Source organism: Artibeus jamaicensis, unplaced genomic scaffold, assembly GCF_021234435.1.
Source record: "Artibeus jamaicensis isolate MK-2021 breed Jamaican fruit bat unplaced genomic scaffold, CSHL_Jam_final contig_1998, whole genome shotgun sequence".
NCBI lineage: Eukaryota > Metazoa > Chordata > Mammalia > Chiroptera > Phyllostomidae > Artibeus > Artibeus jamaicensis.
In genome coordinates, this window is record NW_026521407.1 from 11,716,183 (window position 1) to 11,736,849 (window position 20,667).

The 20,667-nt window shown below is 37.3% G+C and overlaps 1 protein-coding gene across 10 annotated transcripts in view; it reads left to right on the forward strand.

The window, feature by feature from the left end:
* BCAS3 (BCAS3 microtubule associated cell migration factor) overlaps window positions 1–20,667 on the forward strand; it is a 493,516-nt gene that overhangs the window by 203,613 nt on the left and 269,236 nt on the right. For all 10 annotated transcript variants that reach the window (XM_053655011.1, XM_053655008.1, XM_053655033.1 and 7 more), the window contains 3 exons: window positions 2,070–2,194; window positions 4,155–4,320; window positions 6,265–6,365. In XM_053655011.1, the coding sequence (XP_053510986.1) occupies window positions 2,070–2,194; window positions 4,155–4,320; window positions 6,265–6,365 (392 nt within the window). The remainder of the gene's footprint in view (window positions 1–2,069; window positions 2,195–4,154; window positions 4,321–6,264; window positions 6,366–20,667) is intronic.

The following is a 20,667-nucleotide window of genomic DNA, read 5'->3' on the forward strand; positions in this document are numbered from 1 at the left end:
AACAATTCCAGTGCCAGTTCCCCCGGAAGGTGCACATTTGTTCAGGTGGAGAGGGCTCTTCTTCTCTGTTGGTAGGTTATTGCAGTTCTGCAAAGGTTACTGGTATTTTAGGCATGGATGTGATTTTTATGGGTAATGATATGCAGTGCTTAGGAAGTATTATTGATGGAAAAATGAGACCTTTTCATCTATGGCAATGTGCATTACCATGGACTTGGTAGCAAGAGAGAACCCAAAAAGACCAATCACTGGCCTCTGATCCAGACTTTTTGCTTTCTCAAGCAAGAAGATGTCAAAACAGAAGGCTCAGGAGGTAAAATATATGAGGGACTATTTTAGTCATCATGAGAACCTGGGATCTGAGGTTAGCAAAGCAAAGTCTAATTTTTTAAAAACTAGGTGTGCTATAGAGAAGGGAGTTAGCATTGCTGAACATGATGATATGGGAGAGTTCCGATAAGGGCAGCCCCTTAAAGCTTTATGCACTTTACCTAACACAGTGTTTCTTAAACCTGACCATGCACCTGATGTCTGGAGGGCTCCTTAAAAATGCATATTGTTAGGTCCCACCCCCAGAGTTTTCTGATTCATACATCTAGGATGTGGCCTGATGGGCATTTGCATGTTCAGAAGTTCCAAGGTGGTACTACTAGCCAGGGGATGGCACTTCGAGAACAAATCTATTAACCTTTAAAATATCCCTATGAGGTCCGCACTACTACTTCCATTTTACATGCTAGTAGTTTAGGCTCTGGGATGTTAGATAACTGAACCAAAAGTCACACCGCTAATAAGTGGTAGCCTTTGGATTCAGACTCAGGTTTCTTCTTTACTCCAAAAACCAGTCTTTCTCCATCCAACCATACTTTATTAAAAGATAAAGAGATAAAGGATAATGGGCAAAACAAGGTAGAAATAATGTTACTTGACATTGGAGACTGACTAGCAGAGCAGGAGCATCAGAGCTCCGTAATGCCTGTGCCCGAGCAGCCTGTGATCTCGCCCAGTGTGCAGGGAGGCTGTTTTCCGGTCTGTGAGTTAGGGAAGACAGTCCCACCATTTACATAAGGTGGTTGGCAGAACGGCTGATGAGCTTTGGGGAAGCCTTTCACAAATCCAAAGAGAAGGGAAATACAGCATTGGAAGAGGTGGGGTTGGCATTAGAAGTTGGCAGTGTGAAAGCTGATTTGGGGAAAACAAGTGCTTTTTAATGGTTAGATATGTGAAATATGTGAAATAACAGTTACTTAATGCACCCTCAAACATGAGAAACAGAACAAAAATACACACATCATTTTCACAAATCTACGGAGAAAAAGCAAATTGGAAGATGAGGGAACATAATTGTATTACATCATTAGATCTCCACACGCGTTCAGGGGTGTCCAACCTGCTGCCCACGGGCCGAATGTAGCCCAGGACAGCTATGAATGTGGCCCAACACAAAATCGTGAATTTACTTAAAACAGTATGAGATTTTGTGTGTGTGTGTGATTACATGTCACAGTGTATTTAATGTGTGGCCCAAGACAGCTCATCTTCTTCCAGTGTGGCCCAGAGACGCTAAAATGTGGGACGCCCCTGGTAACTCTACATAGCACTGTGGCTAAGAGCATTTTCAGGGTTTCACTGTGTATCACCTCATTATTTTCATTCGTGCCGCCTCCATTCAAATGAGTTGTCAATCCCAAATCTTATATATCAAAATGAAATGGTAAATAAACTGTTTTATTATCATGAGATATTTATGCTGGTTCTTTGGTTCCACTTTGAAGTCTCCAGGGAATTGTTATACATCTGAAAAGAAGTAACTAGGATTTCACCAGCACTTATTCAAAAAGGTGTTAATTTTTATTGGCCTTATAAGTTGCTATTCTGATAGTGCTCTGGAACTCTGGACTAATGTTACTTTGACTCCAGAGCACAGTCTCACATCGCCAGTTAGTAAGGCAAAATGCATGGCTGCATTGGAGGGTTTGAATACTTAGGGGTGGAATTTTAAGGAAAATATGTCATCTCAAGGACTGTGAGTTCATCATGGTAATATTTTTATTATTTTATTTTTTAAGCAAAGTTAAACCACCTCCGCAAATTTCGCCCAGCAAATCGGTGGGCGGAGAGTTTTGCGTGGCTGCAATGTTTGGAACGTCCAGGTCGTGGGTTGCAAACAGTGCAGGTCTGAAAAGAGAAAAAGGTGAGTATTTTTGCCAAGAATGAAACTGAGTGTTTGTAGTATTTGTTCTTGAGGAAAATTCATAGCTGCTCTCCTTGAATAATCCTGAACTTGATATTTTAGAAACTACTTTTTTCATTCAATAAGCATGTCTTTCTCAACTACCCAAGACTAATCAAGAAGAAAGGTTATCTTTTCACTATATGTTAAATAAATTGCCCATTGGGTGTTTTTGTTTTGCTTTGTTAGTGACCGTTTACAGGTGTTCTCAATGTAGCCTTTACATTTTTGACAAACTAATTTCATACCTTCTCTAGGTGTGGAGAGGTGTGGATAGGAAAAACCTTGTTATCTCTATTTTTAATTTAAAATTTTTATCTCTATTTTAGATATGAAGAACTTGAGATTAGTGAGTTTAAATATCTTAGCTAGAAGCAATAGTTAGTAAGTGATGGAATAGACTTTGAAACCAGGTTTTCAAAGGCTAAATCTCGACTTAAAAAAATCATAAACAACTTTGCCATTTCATAAATTAAATAATTAAAAAGTCTGCCACTCAGAAAAATGGGTCACCTTTTATGGTAACCATTGCTCTTTTGAATTGATATGGCTGTTTTGTTTTTTTAAATCCCTTTATTTACCATCAAGCTCAATACCTAAAATGTTTATGTAATTACTGTTTAGTATGCGATTGCCCGTTGATTCTGTGTGGAAGAGAGTGCTTACATTGGTGGACCAAGTATTTCATTTTGAATAAGATCTCCCCCTTCTTTTAATTCTACTAAAGTAGGTCACAAACCGAGTTGTTAGCGAGGTACCTCTTTGAAGAGTTCCACAGGCTGTATTGTTCTTGGCAAAATGGCTCTCCTTTACGCTTAACCCGGCAGCCAGACGCAGCCCCTTCCCTGTTATCGCCTTTCAGTGACCCTTTCCTTGGAAATAGGATCTCAGGCACAGCAGGTTCCTTACCTGAGTGGGAGAGGACACAGTACAGTATGCAAGCCTTCCATTTTCTTATCCCATCTTTATTTTTTTGTTACCTCCTTAGCTTTACCGATGTTATCGAAATGACTTTTTGTTGCTAGTTAAAACCCTCAGCGAAGCTCGATTTCAAATGCTTCTCCCTTCTGTTCTAATTACCCTTTTAACTTGCTACTCCTTTATGCTCCACTGACTGGTCATTAGCCATTCTCTCAAATCAGCTGTAATTAATTCCTCTGGCATAGAGATAAGGTGACCCACCCAGCATTCATGAATGATTTTATATGCTCCTAGGTTTACTATAAAACCCGAGAGAGAGGACTAAACCTGTTTTGGTACTGAGGACATGTGTACTCCGTATAAAGTCATTTGATTAGATCCATATTCAACACCTGACCTCAAAGTATGACTGGTCTTCATTTACCATGGGCACAGTGATCCCATTGATAGAAGAGAATTTGGGGGAGGAGGATATGTGTGTTTTCTACTGGTTTGTTTGTTTGTTTGTTTGAATCCAGAAATTTTAAAGAGAAAGTTTGCTGAGAGAACATACTTAAAAGGTGTGCTGATTTAGGCTTGCAAGGAGCCTCTCGTGCACTAGAGTGGGTACATCCGGTGTAACTTAGTCCATTCACTGCTCCATGTCAGTCTGTCTTCCTTGTCCCACCTAAAGTCATTGATTTTTCATAATGTGGGACACATGTTGTAGACAAATACACAAGAATGAAAAATATTGTTCCACTATATTAGAAATTCGAGTCTATTTATATAATTCTTGAAATACATTGCTTAAGATTTAAAAAAAACATTGACAGCATAGAGACTTTTATATTCATTACTATATTCTTAAATGAGAGGCAGCCTTTAGGCAAGGGGTGGACACCATGTGAAAAACATTCTGTGTTATTTTCTCCCAGGAGTCTCAGGAACTTGTAAAAAATATGCCATCCTCCTTTTTTTGTCACAGTCAAACACCCAGGCTCTGTTTTTCTGCTTGTAGATCAGTCCAAACAAGTTGTCGTTGAATCTCTCTACATTATTAGCTGCTATGGGACCTTGGTGGAGCACCTGATGGAGCCACGGCCACTTAGCACTGCACCCAAGATTAGTGATGACACCCCACTGGAAATGATGACATCACCTCGAGCCAGCTGGACTCTGGTTAGGTAGTACCTCCTTTTTTTCTCTTCTTTTTTTGTTTAAGAAAAAGGTTTTTTTGATTATAGTTAATATACAATATGCATTTTTTTTAACAGCTCTATTGCATAAAATATTAAAAGTATACAACTCGATAAGGTTTGATATTGGTATACAGCTATGGAAACCATCCCATAATTTACTGTATGAATTTATCTGTTGCCTGCAAATGGTGTCTAATACTGCTTTTTACTCTCTCCCTCCTGCCCCTCTCTATCACTACTTACAAATGGAGCCCCATGCAGCCTCAGATCTGCTCTGTCACTATAGGTTATTTATGGTAGAAGTTTATATATAAATGAAATCATAGAGTGTGTACTTTTTTGTCTTCTTTCACCCAGGAAAATTATTTTCATTCATCCCTATTGTGGCATGTGTTGATAAATTTTTTAAAAATTGAGATATAATTTACACATAATACAATTCATTCATTTACAGTGAATTTTCACTAGGTGTGGTATACTCACCAACACAGACTTCATCACTCCCAAAGGAAACCTCTTACCCATTAGCAGTCATTCATTTCACTTTCCATCTCTAGATTTGCCAACTTAGTACATTTCATATACATGGAATCAAAATGTAACCTTTTGCATCTGACTTCCTTCACTTAGAATAATATTTTCAAGGTCCATCCATGTTGTAGCATGTATCAGAACCCTATTTCTTTTTATGGCCGAACAATATTCCATTGTGTGGATGTACCACATTTTATTTATCCATTCATCAGTTGATGGACATGTTCACTTTTTACCTGCCATGCATTATGCTACTAAGAACATTTTATGTATAAATTTTAGTGTGGCCCTGTGTTTTCAGCTGTCTTTGGTATATGCCTTGGAGAATACCTCCTTTTGAACTCCCTTCTCCTCGAATCTTTGTGTTACCTTTTTTTAGGAGTTGGGTTTTTTTGTTTGTTTGTTTTGTTTTGTTTTAATTTTCCACAGGCAGAGCTTTAGTGCTCCCTCTTATTTTCAGTCTGATGCTCGCTGAAAGTAGAGTGTACATTGAGGCAGCCACTAAAGAGAATAGAAACTAATATAAATAGATTGCAAGGCTTTCTTTAAAGTGATTCCCTAAGATACAAAGGTTAAGACTGTAGAAATGTTTATTACTCAGACTCCTTCTTAAAAGTACCTAGTCCTTAGAATCCTTGTAAGCTAATAAGGATCGGGAATTGGAATCTAAAGTACAGCCTGTTCTGCATAGAGCACAGTGGTACAGGAAAGCCAGAGAGGACTGGCCCTGATGTATGTATGGAAGGAAGCAGACAAAAACAGACACAAAAATGATCCCTTTCTGTTTGACATTTTAAAATATTCTTATATTGATTTTTGAAGGCTCCAGCATTCTTTACTGCTGCTTTACTGCACTAGATTAATCTGATCAATGTCTTATTTATCAAACCATTCGTGAGGGGACAGATCTAATTAAAATTACTGCACCATCATTGTTGAAATAAGTGGCTTATTTTGGAACTCAGATGCTGGTTAGGTCTATAATCAGTCAACTGTTAACATAACTTTTTTTTCCAATCGCTTTTACCTGCTTTATTTTCTTTGAAAATGCGCACACATTCTGAGACGAGAGAGCTCTACCAATTGTCAGGAATTAGGTAAAATTAGAATTCTGCACCTCCTCTCTGTCCAGTAATTTGAATGTCTGTCCTCATGGAGGGGCTTCTGCTTCAAACCGATATTGGCTCTGTGTAGTTTGTATGACTCACTGCCACCTTTTTATTCTTTCTAAGCAGATGGCCTTGTGTTTCAGGTTTCAGCACTCCAACAAGTTCGTTTTAATGATTACAAAGATAGTGTGAGTTTATATCAATGTCTGTATGTGGTGACAGTGATGGTGATTTACATATCATCTATTAAGCCTAAATATTAATTTTTCTTTTGCTGTTTCCTCAGAACGCCTCAATGGAATGAATTGCAGCCACCATTTAATGCAAACCACCCTCTGCTCCTCGCTGCAGATGCTGTACAGTATTACCAGTTCCTGCTTGCTGGCTGTAAGTAGTTTTTGTTTTGTTCCTTCCATGCAGCATTTTGAGATTTCATCTTAAAATGCTGACTTTTAATGTAGCCATGCATATCACCACTGGTCCATCGTCCATAGGCTGTAAACAGGTAGCCGGAGGCCCGTAAATTATTTACCACAGTAGAAACCATAAGACCTGGTACCCACTGAGCTGCCTCTGGCTGCTCGTCTTCCCTGGCCATGAGAGGTAGCCCTGCAGTTACGCAAGTTTATATCAAGGCAATGTCTGGTGGGCTCAAAAGTTAAAAAAAGAAAAAAAAAGATATAATAAACTTTCATAAAAAAACAGCTAAGCACTTTTCACTGTGAAAACTGTATCAGCAGGTTTTTCTTTTTGTAGTATTTTACTTGCAATAATGAAGTAGCGATTGCAACTGCATTGGGTTTTTGTTCGTTTAGTTTCATTTAGTTTCATGTCTGAGCCCTTACATTTGCAGAGATGATTCAGATTCTTTTTTTCCTTAAGGACAAAATTTGCAGCCTTGTTTGTAGGGGAATCATGAAAAGACAATTGAATGTTTATTATCCAGTTTGTGGTCATAGAGTTAAAAATTCTTTACAATTATAATTCGGTTTTGTAGAATCGACCGGATCCTTAATTAAAAGTCATGGCACTGAGCAGTGCATGTTTTGAAAGAAACTTCCTAAAAATTAACATTATGCTTTTAATGGGGTTTTGTTGTATTGAACTTATTTTCTCACTTGGCGGTGTTTATACAGCATGGAGGAAAATACTTCTAAAAGTTTTATTTTATGTTATGTAATGTGCTATATATTATACTGAAAACAGAGAAAATTTGTTGACTGTGCTGTACAGTTACAAAACTCCATAATTGTAATAAATAGTTGGCAGTCTTGTTCTCTGAGATAAGTGAACTCACTGATTTTTCCTGTGTGTATTTATTGAGTGACTTCTATGTGTCAGGCACTTGGGATTTATTTAGATGTGGATAGTTTGTTCTTCTGTTGTCAGTGAATTCACTGTCTATTTAGAGAGAGAGGCATTTAATAAAAAAGTGAAATGCAGGGAAATGGGTGCATCGTGAAGAGTTGGTCTGTACAATGAACTATGAGGGCAGTACTTTAGTTGCCAAAGACTTTACAGAGAGGGGTAGTATGTAAGTGGTTTCCTGGTTCAAAAGCTAAGTACATAAAATTGTTAGGTTCTAGATTATCTAAGCATATATTAAATTCCTTCATATGGATTAGAAAATACATGACATTTGCATGATATTTAATTAAAGTAATGAGCACATTTTCCTCTACCCTCTCATCATGGGTGAAAAATAACTAATTTTGCAAGTCTCAAATATGTAAGAAAATGACAGGGGCAAAAAAACAAACCCAACTATCTTTATCCCTTAATACTTTTGTTCCAGCAAATTAAGCTCATTGGTATTACTTGATTTTAGCAGCTCTGAACACCTTTGTCCAGTTCTTAGAACCTCACAAATCTCCAGGTGCATGGTTTATAAACCGCCACTGTAGGCAGTAGCAAGCCGTCAAATATTTTCAGGCATCAGAGCCACACCATCAGAATTGCATTTTAGAATGATCACTCTGGCAGTCTTGTAAAAGGAGGTTCAGAGGAGGGGCAGGGAGGGGAGTGGAGGCTGGGTGATCCCGGAGCAAGATGCGAGGGCTTTAATTAAGACTGTATTACAGAGAACACAGGACAAATCTGTGAGGTAGTGCAGGGTTGGAATAGAAAGGAATTAGAGATAATTTGAAAGAACATAGTCACTGATGATTCTATGGTTTCTAATTAAAATGTGTAATATAACGCATTTCCTGTTGGACTTTTTGAATATCAGATGGACTAGCAATGGGATAATGATGAAAAGGCTTGGGTTCTAATTCCAAACTATTTCCCAATAATTTGATAAATATAAAACAGCAATAATAATACTTGCTGTTATAAAGGTGTTATGGTCAATGAGGCCAAAGCCCTTTAAAAACTATAAACGATATATACATTTAAGCATCATTCTGTACTGTTGTTACTTATCTCAAAAGTGCTTATTTTCAAATAATAGACTTTAGAGCCTTAATAATGAAATACCTATTCTGGCTATCTGATTTTGACCATGTAATATCTGTTATCCAAGTGATGGATAATAATTAATATGCTTTTTTGTATCTTGTGAAATGTTATTATAACTACAATTAATAGGTAAAAAATACCAAAGAGACAGGTAATTTTGTAATAAGTATTATACTGCTTCTTTACATTGTGCGTATAGACACAGAATTCGTCTGTATCTTCCATAAAGAAAGGTTATGTGATTGAGATTACTGAGTATGTGAGTATATTACATGACTGAAGGAATTCAGTCTGCAAAACATGGACATCTGCGTCAGAGAGTTAACGGCTTGAAATATGGCCCTGGCTGGTGTAGCTCAGTGGATTGAGCTCCGGCCTGCGAACCAGACAATCGCGCTTTGATTCCCAGTCAGGGCACATGCCTGGGTTGCAGGCCATTTCCCAGCAGGGGACACATGAGAGACAACCATACATTGATTTTCTCTCCCTCCTTCCCTTCCCCTCTAAAGATAAAGAAATAAAATCTTAAAAAAAAAAAAAAAAGGCCTGAAATACGATTGGTAAAGTCAATGCTGGAGCCAGTTTAGAGAGAACACCTTTGCCTGCCTATCTGTTGAGCCCTTTATGCAAGTTAGAACGTCATTAAGAAGACTTCTTGCTCTGGCCAGGTAGCTCAGTTGATTAGAGCATCCTCCCAATACACCAGCGTTCTGAGTTCCATCTCCAGTCAGGGTGCAAATAAGAATCAGCCAATGAATGTGTAGATAAATAAAACAACAAATTGGTGGCTCTCTGGCTGTCTCTCTCCCTCCCTCCCTCCCTCCCTTTCCTCTTTCTCTAAAATCAATAAATTAAAGAAAAAGACTTCCTTATTACTTTCTTGCTTTTTCTCCAATGCGCTTTACTGAAGCCATTTGAAACAATATGACCTCTTGAAACACAAATATACCATATGTATACCATATGTAATGCTGGGGATTTTTTTTTGTTTTACTTAACTATATTGAAAATCACCTCTTATTTTCTAACTTGAAGGCAACAGATAAATACATTACTAAAAGTATTTCAGCCCTGGCTGAATTATACTTTTAATAATATACTTTGAATAATCCACTGGGTGGTGTGGCTAAGTGGATTGAGCACCAGCCAGCAAACCAAAGGATCGCCAGTTTAATTCCCAGTCAGGGCACATGATTGCCCTGGGTTGCAGGCTAGGTCCCCAGTAGGGGGTGTGTGAGAGGCAACCATACTTGGATCTTTCTCCCTCTCTTTCTCTCTCCCTTCCCTTCTCTCTTAAAAAAATAAAATAAAATCTTTAAAAAAATACAAGTATTTTCAAATGTAACCATTTGGAGTAAAACTCAACACAAATTTCACAAATTTGGCAGGCATTTTCTTTGGTTGTATTTGGATCCACGGACCACATGAAGCAGACTTGTGCGAACTCTGTAAATTATAATAATAATTGAGGAAGAGTGATGTAAATCGAAATGAGAAAGAGACTTTGTCTCAGGGAAAGAAGAGCAGGATGTTTAGCAAAGACCCACCCCCCCCTCCAGCCAGGTAACCCTAACAGATCCCCTGCTGGTTGATAAACAGAGTTTTGGGTATATGGCAGGAAGAGTGACTGGTGGGGCAAGGAAAGGAAGCCCTGCCTGAAACACTCACATCTTACCTGACTTGAAAGTGAAGTTAGTAAAAGTGCCAAATTTTGTATATGTAACTGTAGTCACATTTCCTACCTATAACAATATAATAAAATAAAGGAATTTTGGAGTAGCATTGAATCATACTTGAATGCTCCTTACAGAGATTCCTGTGGAGGCAGGGAGGACTATTACTTATTAGGTTGAGCCATAGGAAATGCCAGTCAAATAACAGCAAATTCATATGTTTTGAGTAGATGGGTTAATTTATATGTGCAAAGTGAATGGTTATCTAATCTTGTTATATAGCTCAGTAAAGGTATAAGTTGAGAATTTATTAGCAAAAAATGTTTTGCCTTGGTCATAAGTAATCTTGAGAATAGTTTATGAAAAGATTGTAGCAGAGATTAGCGAGTTTTTCTTCAAAAAATTACATGCTATAATTATCTTTTCTAAATTAGGCGTTTTAACTATAATTCTAAAGTATTCTGTTTTAGAGCTTCCCAAATTGTGAATGAAAAACAGGACTTACTGAATGGACTTGGGGAATTTGTATTCACAGGGAAAAATAATGTTTCCTCCTTTTCTTTCAGGTAATTAGACAGTGGCAGTATTTTTAAGTTGCTGACATTAGCTAGCTTTGTTGGGGGAAGGTCATACATGGGTACGTGAGAAGTTCCTCTGTAAGCTTACTGACTTTTCTTTGTTAAGTAGTAACAAAAGATCTTTCAATAGAAATATAGCTTTGATTCACAATGGAAAGGTGACAGGGATCTATAGAACCTTCCTGTGTTTTGTTGGGAATGTAGTTGTTTTCCTCTACCTATAAAAGCATTATAGGAAAGGTGGGAGAGCCTTTGACACCAGGTGGAAAGGAATGGAGAACATTGAAAGTGGTTTAAAAGCCTCCAAAGAAACGTGTTTCAATTTGATTTGTGTATGAAAATAATGTGCTTTCATTTAATGGAGTATTTCTTGAGGTTTCATTTCAATAATAGTAGCTCCACACAAAGGTAGAATAATAGGGATAAGATTGGCCATCTCGCTTGAAACAACAATAAAAATAGGATATACTATAAAGCAATTGTTTTCAAGTCACTGGACATCAGGGAATAAGGGACAGTGGTCCTTGAGAGATGGGAAACTAATGAGGTGAGCTCTACAGTTGCCTCAGGTTGGTGCCTTAAAGGGTTTTCTAGACTGTGTTGCAGTGATGGAGAATACAAGTGGGATACAAAGTGGGCAGCACTCAGAGCCCAGAAAGACCCAGGAAGAGTACCTATCAGCAAACTATCATAAGCTATTACTATAAACTTTTTACTAAAACACAGCAACACCATTTCATTTTTATATTGTCTATGGCCACTTTAAAATAATAACCATAGAGTTGAGTAATAGTGCAGAAACAATATGACCCACAAAGCCCTAAATATTTACTGTCTGTTAAATCCTGACCTGGAATTAGCTGGACAGGTTATTAGAGAGAATAGATCAGCACAGACTGAGAGTCTGAGTATCTGCAGAGGGTCATCTTCTAGTATTCGACATAGTGCAGGTGGGTGTGGGGAACTGCCCGAAGCCGAGGAAACAGCAAGCATCAGAGAACTGTAGCGGGCACAGTGCCTAAAGATCATACAGGGTCAGGAAGAGTAACACTAAAAGTTATTATGACTGTACTCCATAGGTTTAAAAAGATGGAGATATGGGAAATATTAAGTAGACTTAAAATTCTGGATATGAAAACCTAGGTGTGAGGGCTGTATTGGATGAGAGTAAGAATAAATTAGAAATTGCTGAAGAAAATATTAGTGAAATTGAAGATAGACCAAGAGAAATGATCTCAAATGAAACACAGAAAAAAAAATTAAAAACAGTTTTACTGAGCTGTAAGCTGACGTATACTTGAAATGAGACTCCCCAAATCAGGATGATTGGTGGGACAGAAGAGATAGCCACAAAAATTTCATCTCTGATATAAAATCCCAGATCCAAGGAGAACAGTAAATCTCCAAACACAAGAAGCATGAAGAAAAACCATACCATGTACCTCATTATCAGACGGCTCAAAATCACTTGGAAAGAGAAAAATCTTAAAAGCAGCCAGAGTTAAAAAAAGATGTTACGTACTGAGGAACAATGATGAGAATGACATATTTCTTTTAAGTACTGAAAGGAAACATCTGCTGACTCAGAATTTTATATTCTCAAAAATATCTTTCAAAATGAGGCTAAAATAAAATATTTTTTCAGATGTACAAAAGATTAAAGAATTTATCAGCAGCAGACATGCTGTACAAGAAATCTTAAAGGAAGTCCTTTACGCAGAAAAAAGATGACACCATGGTTAGAACATACAATATATGTGGGGGTTTTGGTAGTTATTCAAGTCTTTTAATAATACAATTGACTGTAAACACTAATATAGTATTAAAGCATTATGGTCTTTAAAAATATATATGCATGTATGTTTGTATAGACACATTTTTATATACACCAATGTAATGTCTTTAAAGTGTATGTGTGTGTATGAATGTGTGATACACAAACACAATGTCAACAGTAGTACAAAGGATAGGAGTGTGGGAAATGGGACATTATTATTGTAAGGTTTTTATAGTATATGCAGTGGTGTAACATCACTTAAAGATAAACTGATGTTAAAGCCGTACATAATATAATCGAAAGTAATCTACAGCAAGAAAGGAAATAAAATGGAAACAGATAAGCAAGATGATGTGACCCTAAACATACTAATATTCATTATGAATGATCTAAACATACTAATAAAAATTCAAAGATTCTCAAATTGGAGAACAGTATAAGCTCCAACTATGTGCCGCGTAGGAGAAACACACTTTACACCCTGAGTTGCTATATCAGACTAAGTACAACACTCTGCCCAACAACAGTAGAAAATACAGTCAAGTGCATAGGAAACAGTGATCAGTGTAGATCATCTTCTGCACCATAGAACAAGTCTCAGTCAATTTAAAAGCTTTCAAGTCATACAAAGTGTATCCTCTGACCACAGAGGAGTTAAATAACATATAAATAACAGATCTCTGGGAAATCCACAAATATTTAGAAACTAAACAACATACTTCTAAATTATATGTGGTACACAGAAGAAATTAAAAGGGAAATTAGAAATTATTTTGAACTAGCCCTGGCTGGTGTAGCTAAGTGGATTGAGCACAGGCCTGCGAACCTAAGGGTCTCTGGTTCTGTTCCCAGGCATGGCACATGCCTCGGTTGCAGGCCAGATCTCCAGTAGGGGTTGCTCGAGAGGCACGCACACATTGATGTTTCTCTCCCTTTCTCCTTCCCTTCCCCTCTCTCTAAAATAAATAAATAAAATCTTCAAAAAATTATTTTGAACTGAATGAAAATAAAAACCACATTCATGTCTTAGAATATTCTTCAGCAAAAAAATGTTGATTGCAGTATAAATACATGCAAAAGTTATATGAGTTTCATGGATATTGTGTTAAAAAAAAGCCAATTCAAACTTTGCATACAACAATCTAAAAAGTACAAATAGAAATAAAGACTGTTTATATAACATTATCAAAATGACAATTATAGAGATCAGGTCTTAGAGACAAAGCAGTAGGGAGGATGCTGCATGTGACTGTAGAACGTGAGGTAGATCATTGTGGTGAGGGAACAGTTCTGTATCTTGATTGTAGTAGGGGTTAGACAAATCAACAAGTGATAAAATTGGATAGAACTGTACACAAACATACACACACTCTGTCACACAAAATGTGTCTATAAAATTGTATTTGTAAAGCTGGTAACATCTGAATAAGGTCTATGGATTGTATAAAGGCAACTTCTGGGTTTTGAAACTAGGTAAAGTTTATACAAGATCTCTCTGTACTGTTTTGTAACTTCTTTTTCATTATTTTTTTATTAAATTATTTTTCAACTACAGTATTCTGTCTTTTACTCCCATCCCAGCCCACATGTCCCCCACCTCCCTCCCATTTCCACCCTTAGTTGTTGTCCATGTGTCCTTTATACTAGTTCCAGTACATCCTTCCCCTTTTTCCCCTGAAATTCCCTCCCCTCTCCCCTCTGGTCACTGTCCCCCCTGTTCTCTATTTCAGTGTCGTTTTTATTTTGCTTGCTTGTTTGTTTTGTTGTTTAACTTCCTGTTAAAGGTGAGATCATGGGGTATTTGTCCTTCAACACCTGGCTTATTTCACTCAGCATAATGCTTTCCAGTTCCATCCAAGCTGTTGCAAAGGGTAGGAGCTCCTTCTTTCTTTCTGCTGCATAGAATTCCATTGTGTATATGTACCACAATTTTTTGATCCATTCATTTACTGATGGGCACCTAGGTTGCTTCCAACTCTTGACTATTGTAAATTGTGCTGCTATGAGCATTGGGGTGCATAGGTTCTTCTGGATTGGTGTTTTAGGGTTCTTAGGATATAGTCCCAGCAATGGAATTGCTGGGTTATAAGACAGGTCCATTTTTAGTTTTCTTAGAAAAATTCCATACTGTTTTCCATAATGGTTGTACCAGTCTGCATTCCCACCTACAGTGAACTAGGGACCCCTTTTCCCCACAGAACTCATAATAATTTCAAAATGAAAAGTTTAAAGAAAAGTAGAAAATGTGTGGGATGGCCCTAAGTCAGTACTCAAGAGGAAATTTATAGGACTAATTGCCTGTCCTATGAAAGGTAGAGTTCTAAAATCAATTACCCCTGCTTTCACATTCAGAAACTAGAAAAAGTTAAGCATTTTAAAAGACGAGAAAGGAGCCCTAGCCTGTGTGGTTCAGATGGTTGGAGCCATGTTGCATAGACTGAAAGGTCAGGGGTTTGATTTCCGGTCAGGGCACACGCCCAGGTTGCAGGTTCAGTCCCAGTCTTAGCACCATTGAGAAGGCAACCAATCTGTTTCTCTTTTACATTGGTGTCTGTCCATCTGTCTGTCTATCTCTCTCTCCCCTCCCCCACCCCCTCCTTTTAAAAGTAATGAAGAAATGTCCTAGGGTAAAGAGAAAAACAAAATAAGTAGAAGAAAGGAAATAATGAAGGTCAAAGTGGAAATCAGTAGAAAAAATAGAAATGCTATGGAAAAATAGAAAATAAATTAAACCTGTGGCTGTGGATTTCTTCCGCTTGGGTCTTGTGAGATTCCCAGGTCTATGAATTTATAGTTTTCATCAAATTTGAAAACTCTCATGTAATTATATATTTTCAAATATTTTTTGTGAATCCCTTTCTCTCCTTTTATGACACCAATTTTATGTATGTTGACCACTTGGTATTTTCTCAGCTTACTGATTCTTTGATCAATTTTAAAAATTCTTCCCCCCTCTATCTATTTTGTATAGTTTATATTTCTGTGTCATCTTCCTGCCTTTCACCTTTAAGTCAGTGTTTGACCATAAGGAACATTTATTTTATGTTAGATGTTAGAGCCTTTGTGTGCTACTTCTTTTCACCATGTTATTTCATCAGGCTTTTTTCTATTGATTCATTTTTCTCCTTGGCATAGGTTTTCTTCCTGCTGGGCTTTTCCAATATCATGTTGTCTAGTGGTGGATTGTTTCGTATTCCTAGGATGCACTCAAGTTAATTGGAATAAATTTGATTCTGTCTATTCTGATTTTTTAAGTATTGTTATTCAGGGTTCATAACAACCTTTTGCTTAGGGCTAATTTAGTTATTTCAGGAGATAATGTAAATCTGTCTTTCTTATATGGCCAGTACCAGAAGTGTGTGATTATTTTTCAAACTTTAGATCCTTAAACTCTATGTATTATCTTGATATCTTACATTATACCAGTTGCGCTGACTTGACTTTGGACTCCTTACCCTATCATAAACACAAATAAGGAACATGTATATAAGTATCTATAATACCTTAATTAATTGGTATAGAAATTCAAACATTGAAGAAGGTACTTATTAGTACCTTATTAGTACTAATTAGTACCTTCTTCAATCAAAGAAATTATGGAAATAATTTTCATCGGGCATGGAGAGAAATGGCTGAATTTCAGAGACATTGAGGAGGAAGCATGTATAAGGTTTGGGACTAAATGAGGTGACTGATGAAAAGTGAGGAGGGGAGGATGGCTGGCTTGGATAGTAGGTTATGGCAGTCACTGAAACATTAAGAGAAATGGGTTAACTGCAGTAGGGAGAGAACTGGTGATGGCAGTGTTTCATCTGTTTTGGTGTATGTAGTAGGGTCTAGGAAATAACCCCCAAACTCCCGTATGTCTACTTATAATTTGAGCTTCCTTCTGAAATTTTTTGAGCATAGTATATAATTGGTAGTTGATGTAAACTTTCTATAAAACAAGTTTATCCCTGAGAGAATGTAGAGAGAAGAGATGAGGTTCTATTACGATACCCCAGGCAGCATGACATGTAAGAGACGATAATTCCAAAAGTCCAACTGGAACCTCACTTTGAGTATTAGTATTGCTTTGACCAAAATCTTAGTGTGTTTTTTTTTTGGTGGGGGGTGGGAATGACATCTTTATTTTTGCTAATCTCTGAAATATAGCACTCCTTTAATTACAATGTAGGAAACAAACCACAGTAGTATTAATAATACTTATGACTTTGTTATCAGTAAAAATCATGGATATTTTCATGTCATTTCACTATTGTTTAAGATATCCCCAGTTTTGTTATATATATATTAATTATTTAAAAATCTTAGTTTTCATCATATTAGGAAGAACTAAGCTTTGGGTTTTATCATATTTTATAGCTAGGATGTCTGTTGATATATCTTGTTTTTAAAAATATCACTGCTTTACTAATCTCTCAGACTTCACTAGCACTTTTATTTTAGTCTTTATGTATAATGAAATAGGGTGTACCTAACGTCGTTACAGAAGTATGAAATCACAAGTCAGCAGCGTGGGTAAAGGTTAGATTCTAGAGATGTTGATTTCCACGTAAATTTTGTCGCCTGCAAGCTACATCCGTGAGACTAGGAGTAGCAAATATGTGCCCTTACAATACAAAGTCAAACTTTGGGGTTTAGAATGGAATCATTTTGGATATTTACTATCCTATTTTTGGCGGGGAGGGTTTACAACACAATGATGATATATTTTGAACACACTGATACAAAAAGGAAAAAAAAATGGTCTTCTTTACCAAGGTCATTGTCAGTTCCCTGGAAAAGCAATTAAATATGCTACAATTTTCTGAGCTTCTCTCTTTTGAACGTCACATTAGATTTAAGCTAACATCCGGGATTGCATCGCTGTTGTGGTATGTACCAACTGTGATGGAGGCACTCAGCCGTGTTTCCTTGCATTGTCCATAATAAATATTTGCCCAAGAGTGGGTAAGGGTGGAAGGGGAAGAATGAAATGTTTTTCTCTTGCAGAGGAAACTTGTAATGTAGGACTTATTTAAAGAGTATTTATAGTCCATTGTTGGCTGCTGGGTGTGTCATGCTGCTCTGTCCAGGTCTAAATATCTGAGGTGGTTTGGAAACCACTTCAGATTGAATTATATTTGACAGTTTTTTTCTTATTTATATTTAATTTTGTCAACTGACACATGTCCTTCTTTAGAGAAATGATTTTAGTAAAATGAAATTTTAGTCTTCAAGAGACTATAATCTTGAGACACACTGACCCTGAATTTAACCATATATATGTTGTATAACTTGGAGAACATGATGAAATCAAATATATTTTCTTCTTCAATGAAAAGATGCCATATAGTTAAATGAAAAGTACCATCAGCAGCCTGCAAGCTTTATAAATGATGGACTGCAAAGGTTGGATTCGATTACCTTCTTTCTTCTTCCCTTTGTGTTTACGGGATGTGTGCTCCCTATTAACACCCATATCTTTATATGGATCTTCATACCCATGGTTTGTTGGGTTTTCTTGTCATTGTTGAGTTATTGCTGAGATGTTTTAACGTCAAAATTCCTTTCTGTTACAATAGACTTATACTCCATTCTGAAGTAAATCTTTGCCTTTCTGTCATTTGTTTTAGTACTTACTAAATTATTATTTACTGGTATTTTGGAAAATAATAATTTATATAATCAATCCGCCTTCCAGTCCTAATTTTTCTTAAAATTAAAATGAAACAAATATAATGGCCTTTTTTGTACTTTGAAATGTTTTTCTTACTTTATTTTACAAAATTCTAGTGATATTAGTAGCTTAGTGTTTCTTTAGGTTATTGTATGACCTGCTTTTTCAAAAGTACACCTGAGACTGTACGTTCTTTGTTATTGACACTGTTAATATTTATGCCATTGGATTGGCAGATATGACTGAGATAGGACATTGATTCTGGTAGATTAAAGAAAAATAATCTGTTGATCATTAAGCCTCTAGTCCACCAGTACCTCTGCTTCCGATGTCACCTACCGCACCCTACTGAGTTTAAGGTTCTCATGCTATCCCTGAACGTGCATTTTGTGAATTTAGTAGGGGGGACATGGGATGGAGGGTCCAGGGATATACTTGACTTTTCTCCAAAAATAAGGAGCTGAAACAGAAAGGTTTATGTCTCTTACCTGCAATATCGTAATGGGTTGGTGTCATCAGGAGCTTGTGGCTTGATGTGCCATCAGTTCCGTGAGTGAGGTCAATTGCTGAGAAATGGCTAAGTGGGAGTTTAGGGGGAATGCTCCGGCAGTCTGTGCTGTTAGTGGTAGCAGGAGTTCTGGCGCCATTTCAGGGTCACTGTTTGTACCTGTCTGTGGGAGTTAGAATACGGTTGTTTCTCTCAGTTTCAGCCTTCTCTATAGAATTTCTGTCAATTGTTTGACTCCATTAAGTGTGCAGAGGAAATAAAAGCCTGAATGACCAATCCACCAGGGGCTGTGGATAGACCTTTTCTTTGTCCATACTCAGAGCACTGCATTAGGTCTCATTATCCATTTATAATAAGTGACCTCTGCCCCCTAGGTCATTGAAATATGTTCAGTGTGCTTTTCTGACACGTAGGGCGCCTTCTCAGCAGCCTCCTGAAACAGTAGGACAGCTGATAGTCTGGAGGACTATGCACATTGCAGGTTTTTAAATGTGCAGCCTTGTGCCAAATCACTCTGGCAATTATTTTGCTTTGCTCTTGCCTGGTTTGTAAAGGGGCTAAGGGGAGCCTAATGTCTGGAAGATGAATGTAGTGTTCCCTTTTCTTTTCTCTTTCTTATTATCAAAAAATTTTTGCCAGTTTTTGCAGTTTTTTTTTCTAGGGAGGATTTTCCCTATGTCTGCTTTTGTAGATCCTGGTGGAGAAATATAAAAAGAATTGGATATAGTGAATGGAAAGAGCTGTCACCTTTGGAGAGTGATGGCCAAATATGCCCAGGGTGGCCCTGGCAAGTCATCTTGGATGTGTTGAAAACCTGTCTTCTAGTCCCCTGCTTTGCCCAAATATGGTGATTAAATCTCCCACTGAAAAGTTGAGGAGATGATTTTATCCTTTCTTGGTTTCTATAGTCCAGATTTCTTCTGTGATGTATATTTGGACCACCTCCAAAAAGGTCAGTACGTCTCATGGTTCTGTCTCCAATTCCCAATGTGTTCTGTCTCCAGTTCCCAGATAGACCTGGGAAAAGATGGAGGTAGCATAGTGATTAGTGGGTGAAAAGTATTTAAAGTAAAAAAAAAAAATTATGTCCGGAGCTTCACCTTGTGTAAACTGAAGGTCAGCCTTCCAACCGTCTTGATTGCTAACTGTGGCCTTAGTATAGTGCCTGTGTGGAGTAAATGACAGGGGTCAGTCATTTACCTGAAGCATGTTGAGATAGGACAAGCAGAAGACTGAGAGCCACTTCTTTGTTGCTCATAGGAAGAAACTTTGAGAATAGGAGAAATTTTTATGAAAGTACCGTTAAGGTTAACATGCATATACTGCATTAGTGACGCCCTCTTTCTGTCTTAGAAGCTTGCATACTCTGCATTTAGTGTCACATGCATTGGTGTGCTCACTTTAAAAATGTGTGAGACACACAGGGATGCATAGAAACCCAGTTTATTATAACGAGTTAGCGGCCACACTGTCCCGTAGAACCCAGGTGTCTTAACACAGAAAAATGCTTTTGCTCGGAAGGACGGCACTGTGGCATACTCTTAGATACTGGGGCATAGAGATGTTATCTCTAAAGGTTGGCCATGGAGCCCCAGCACAGATTTTTCTCTCCAAAGCAGTCAACAGAACTCCCTGCATGACAAGAATTAATATATTAACTGGATTATAGCACCATTTGACAAATTGCTTACTAAATACATCAAAATTGATTGGACATCCAGCATTTGAATTGACAAATGGCTGCATTAGGAGAAGGAGGGAAATTCATTAATTATAGCTGCTCTCCACCATAGGAAATATAATTATATAAATATGGATTTTGTTAAAAGAAAAGTCTAGTTTATGGCAGTGCCTCTTGTATGTGTATCTACACCTCTTTGCCATTAATAGAAGGATTGCTTTTAGCTACTGTCCTTTAAATAATGAAAAATAATAATTTCTGCTGTTTTATATGTTTCAGGCTCTTCTGACTGTATAGTAGTATTTAGTGATTATTCAAGAAAAGTAGAAAGTAACGGGGAAACTTTGTAC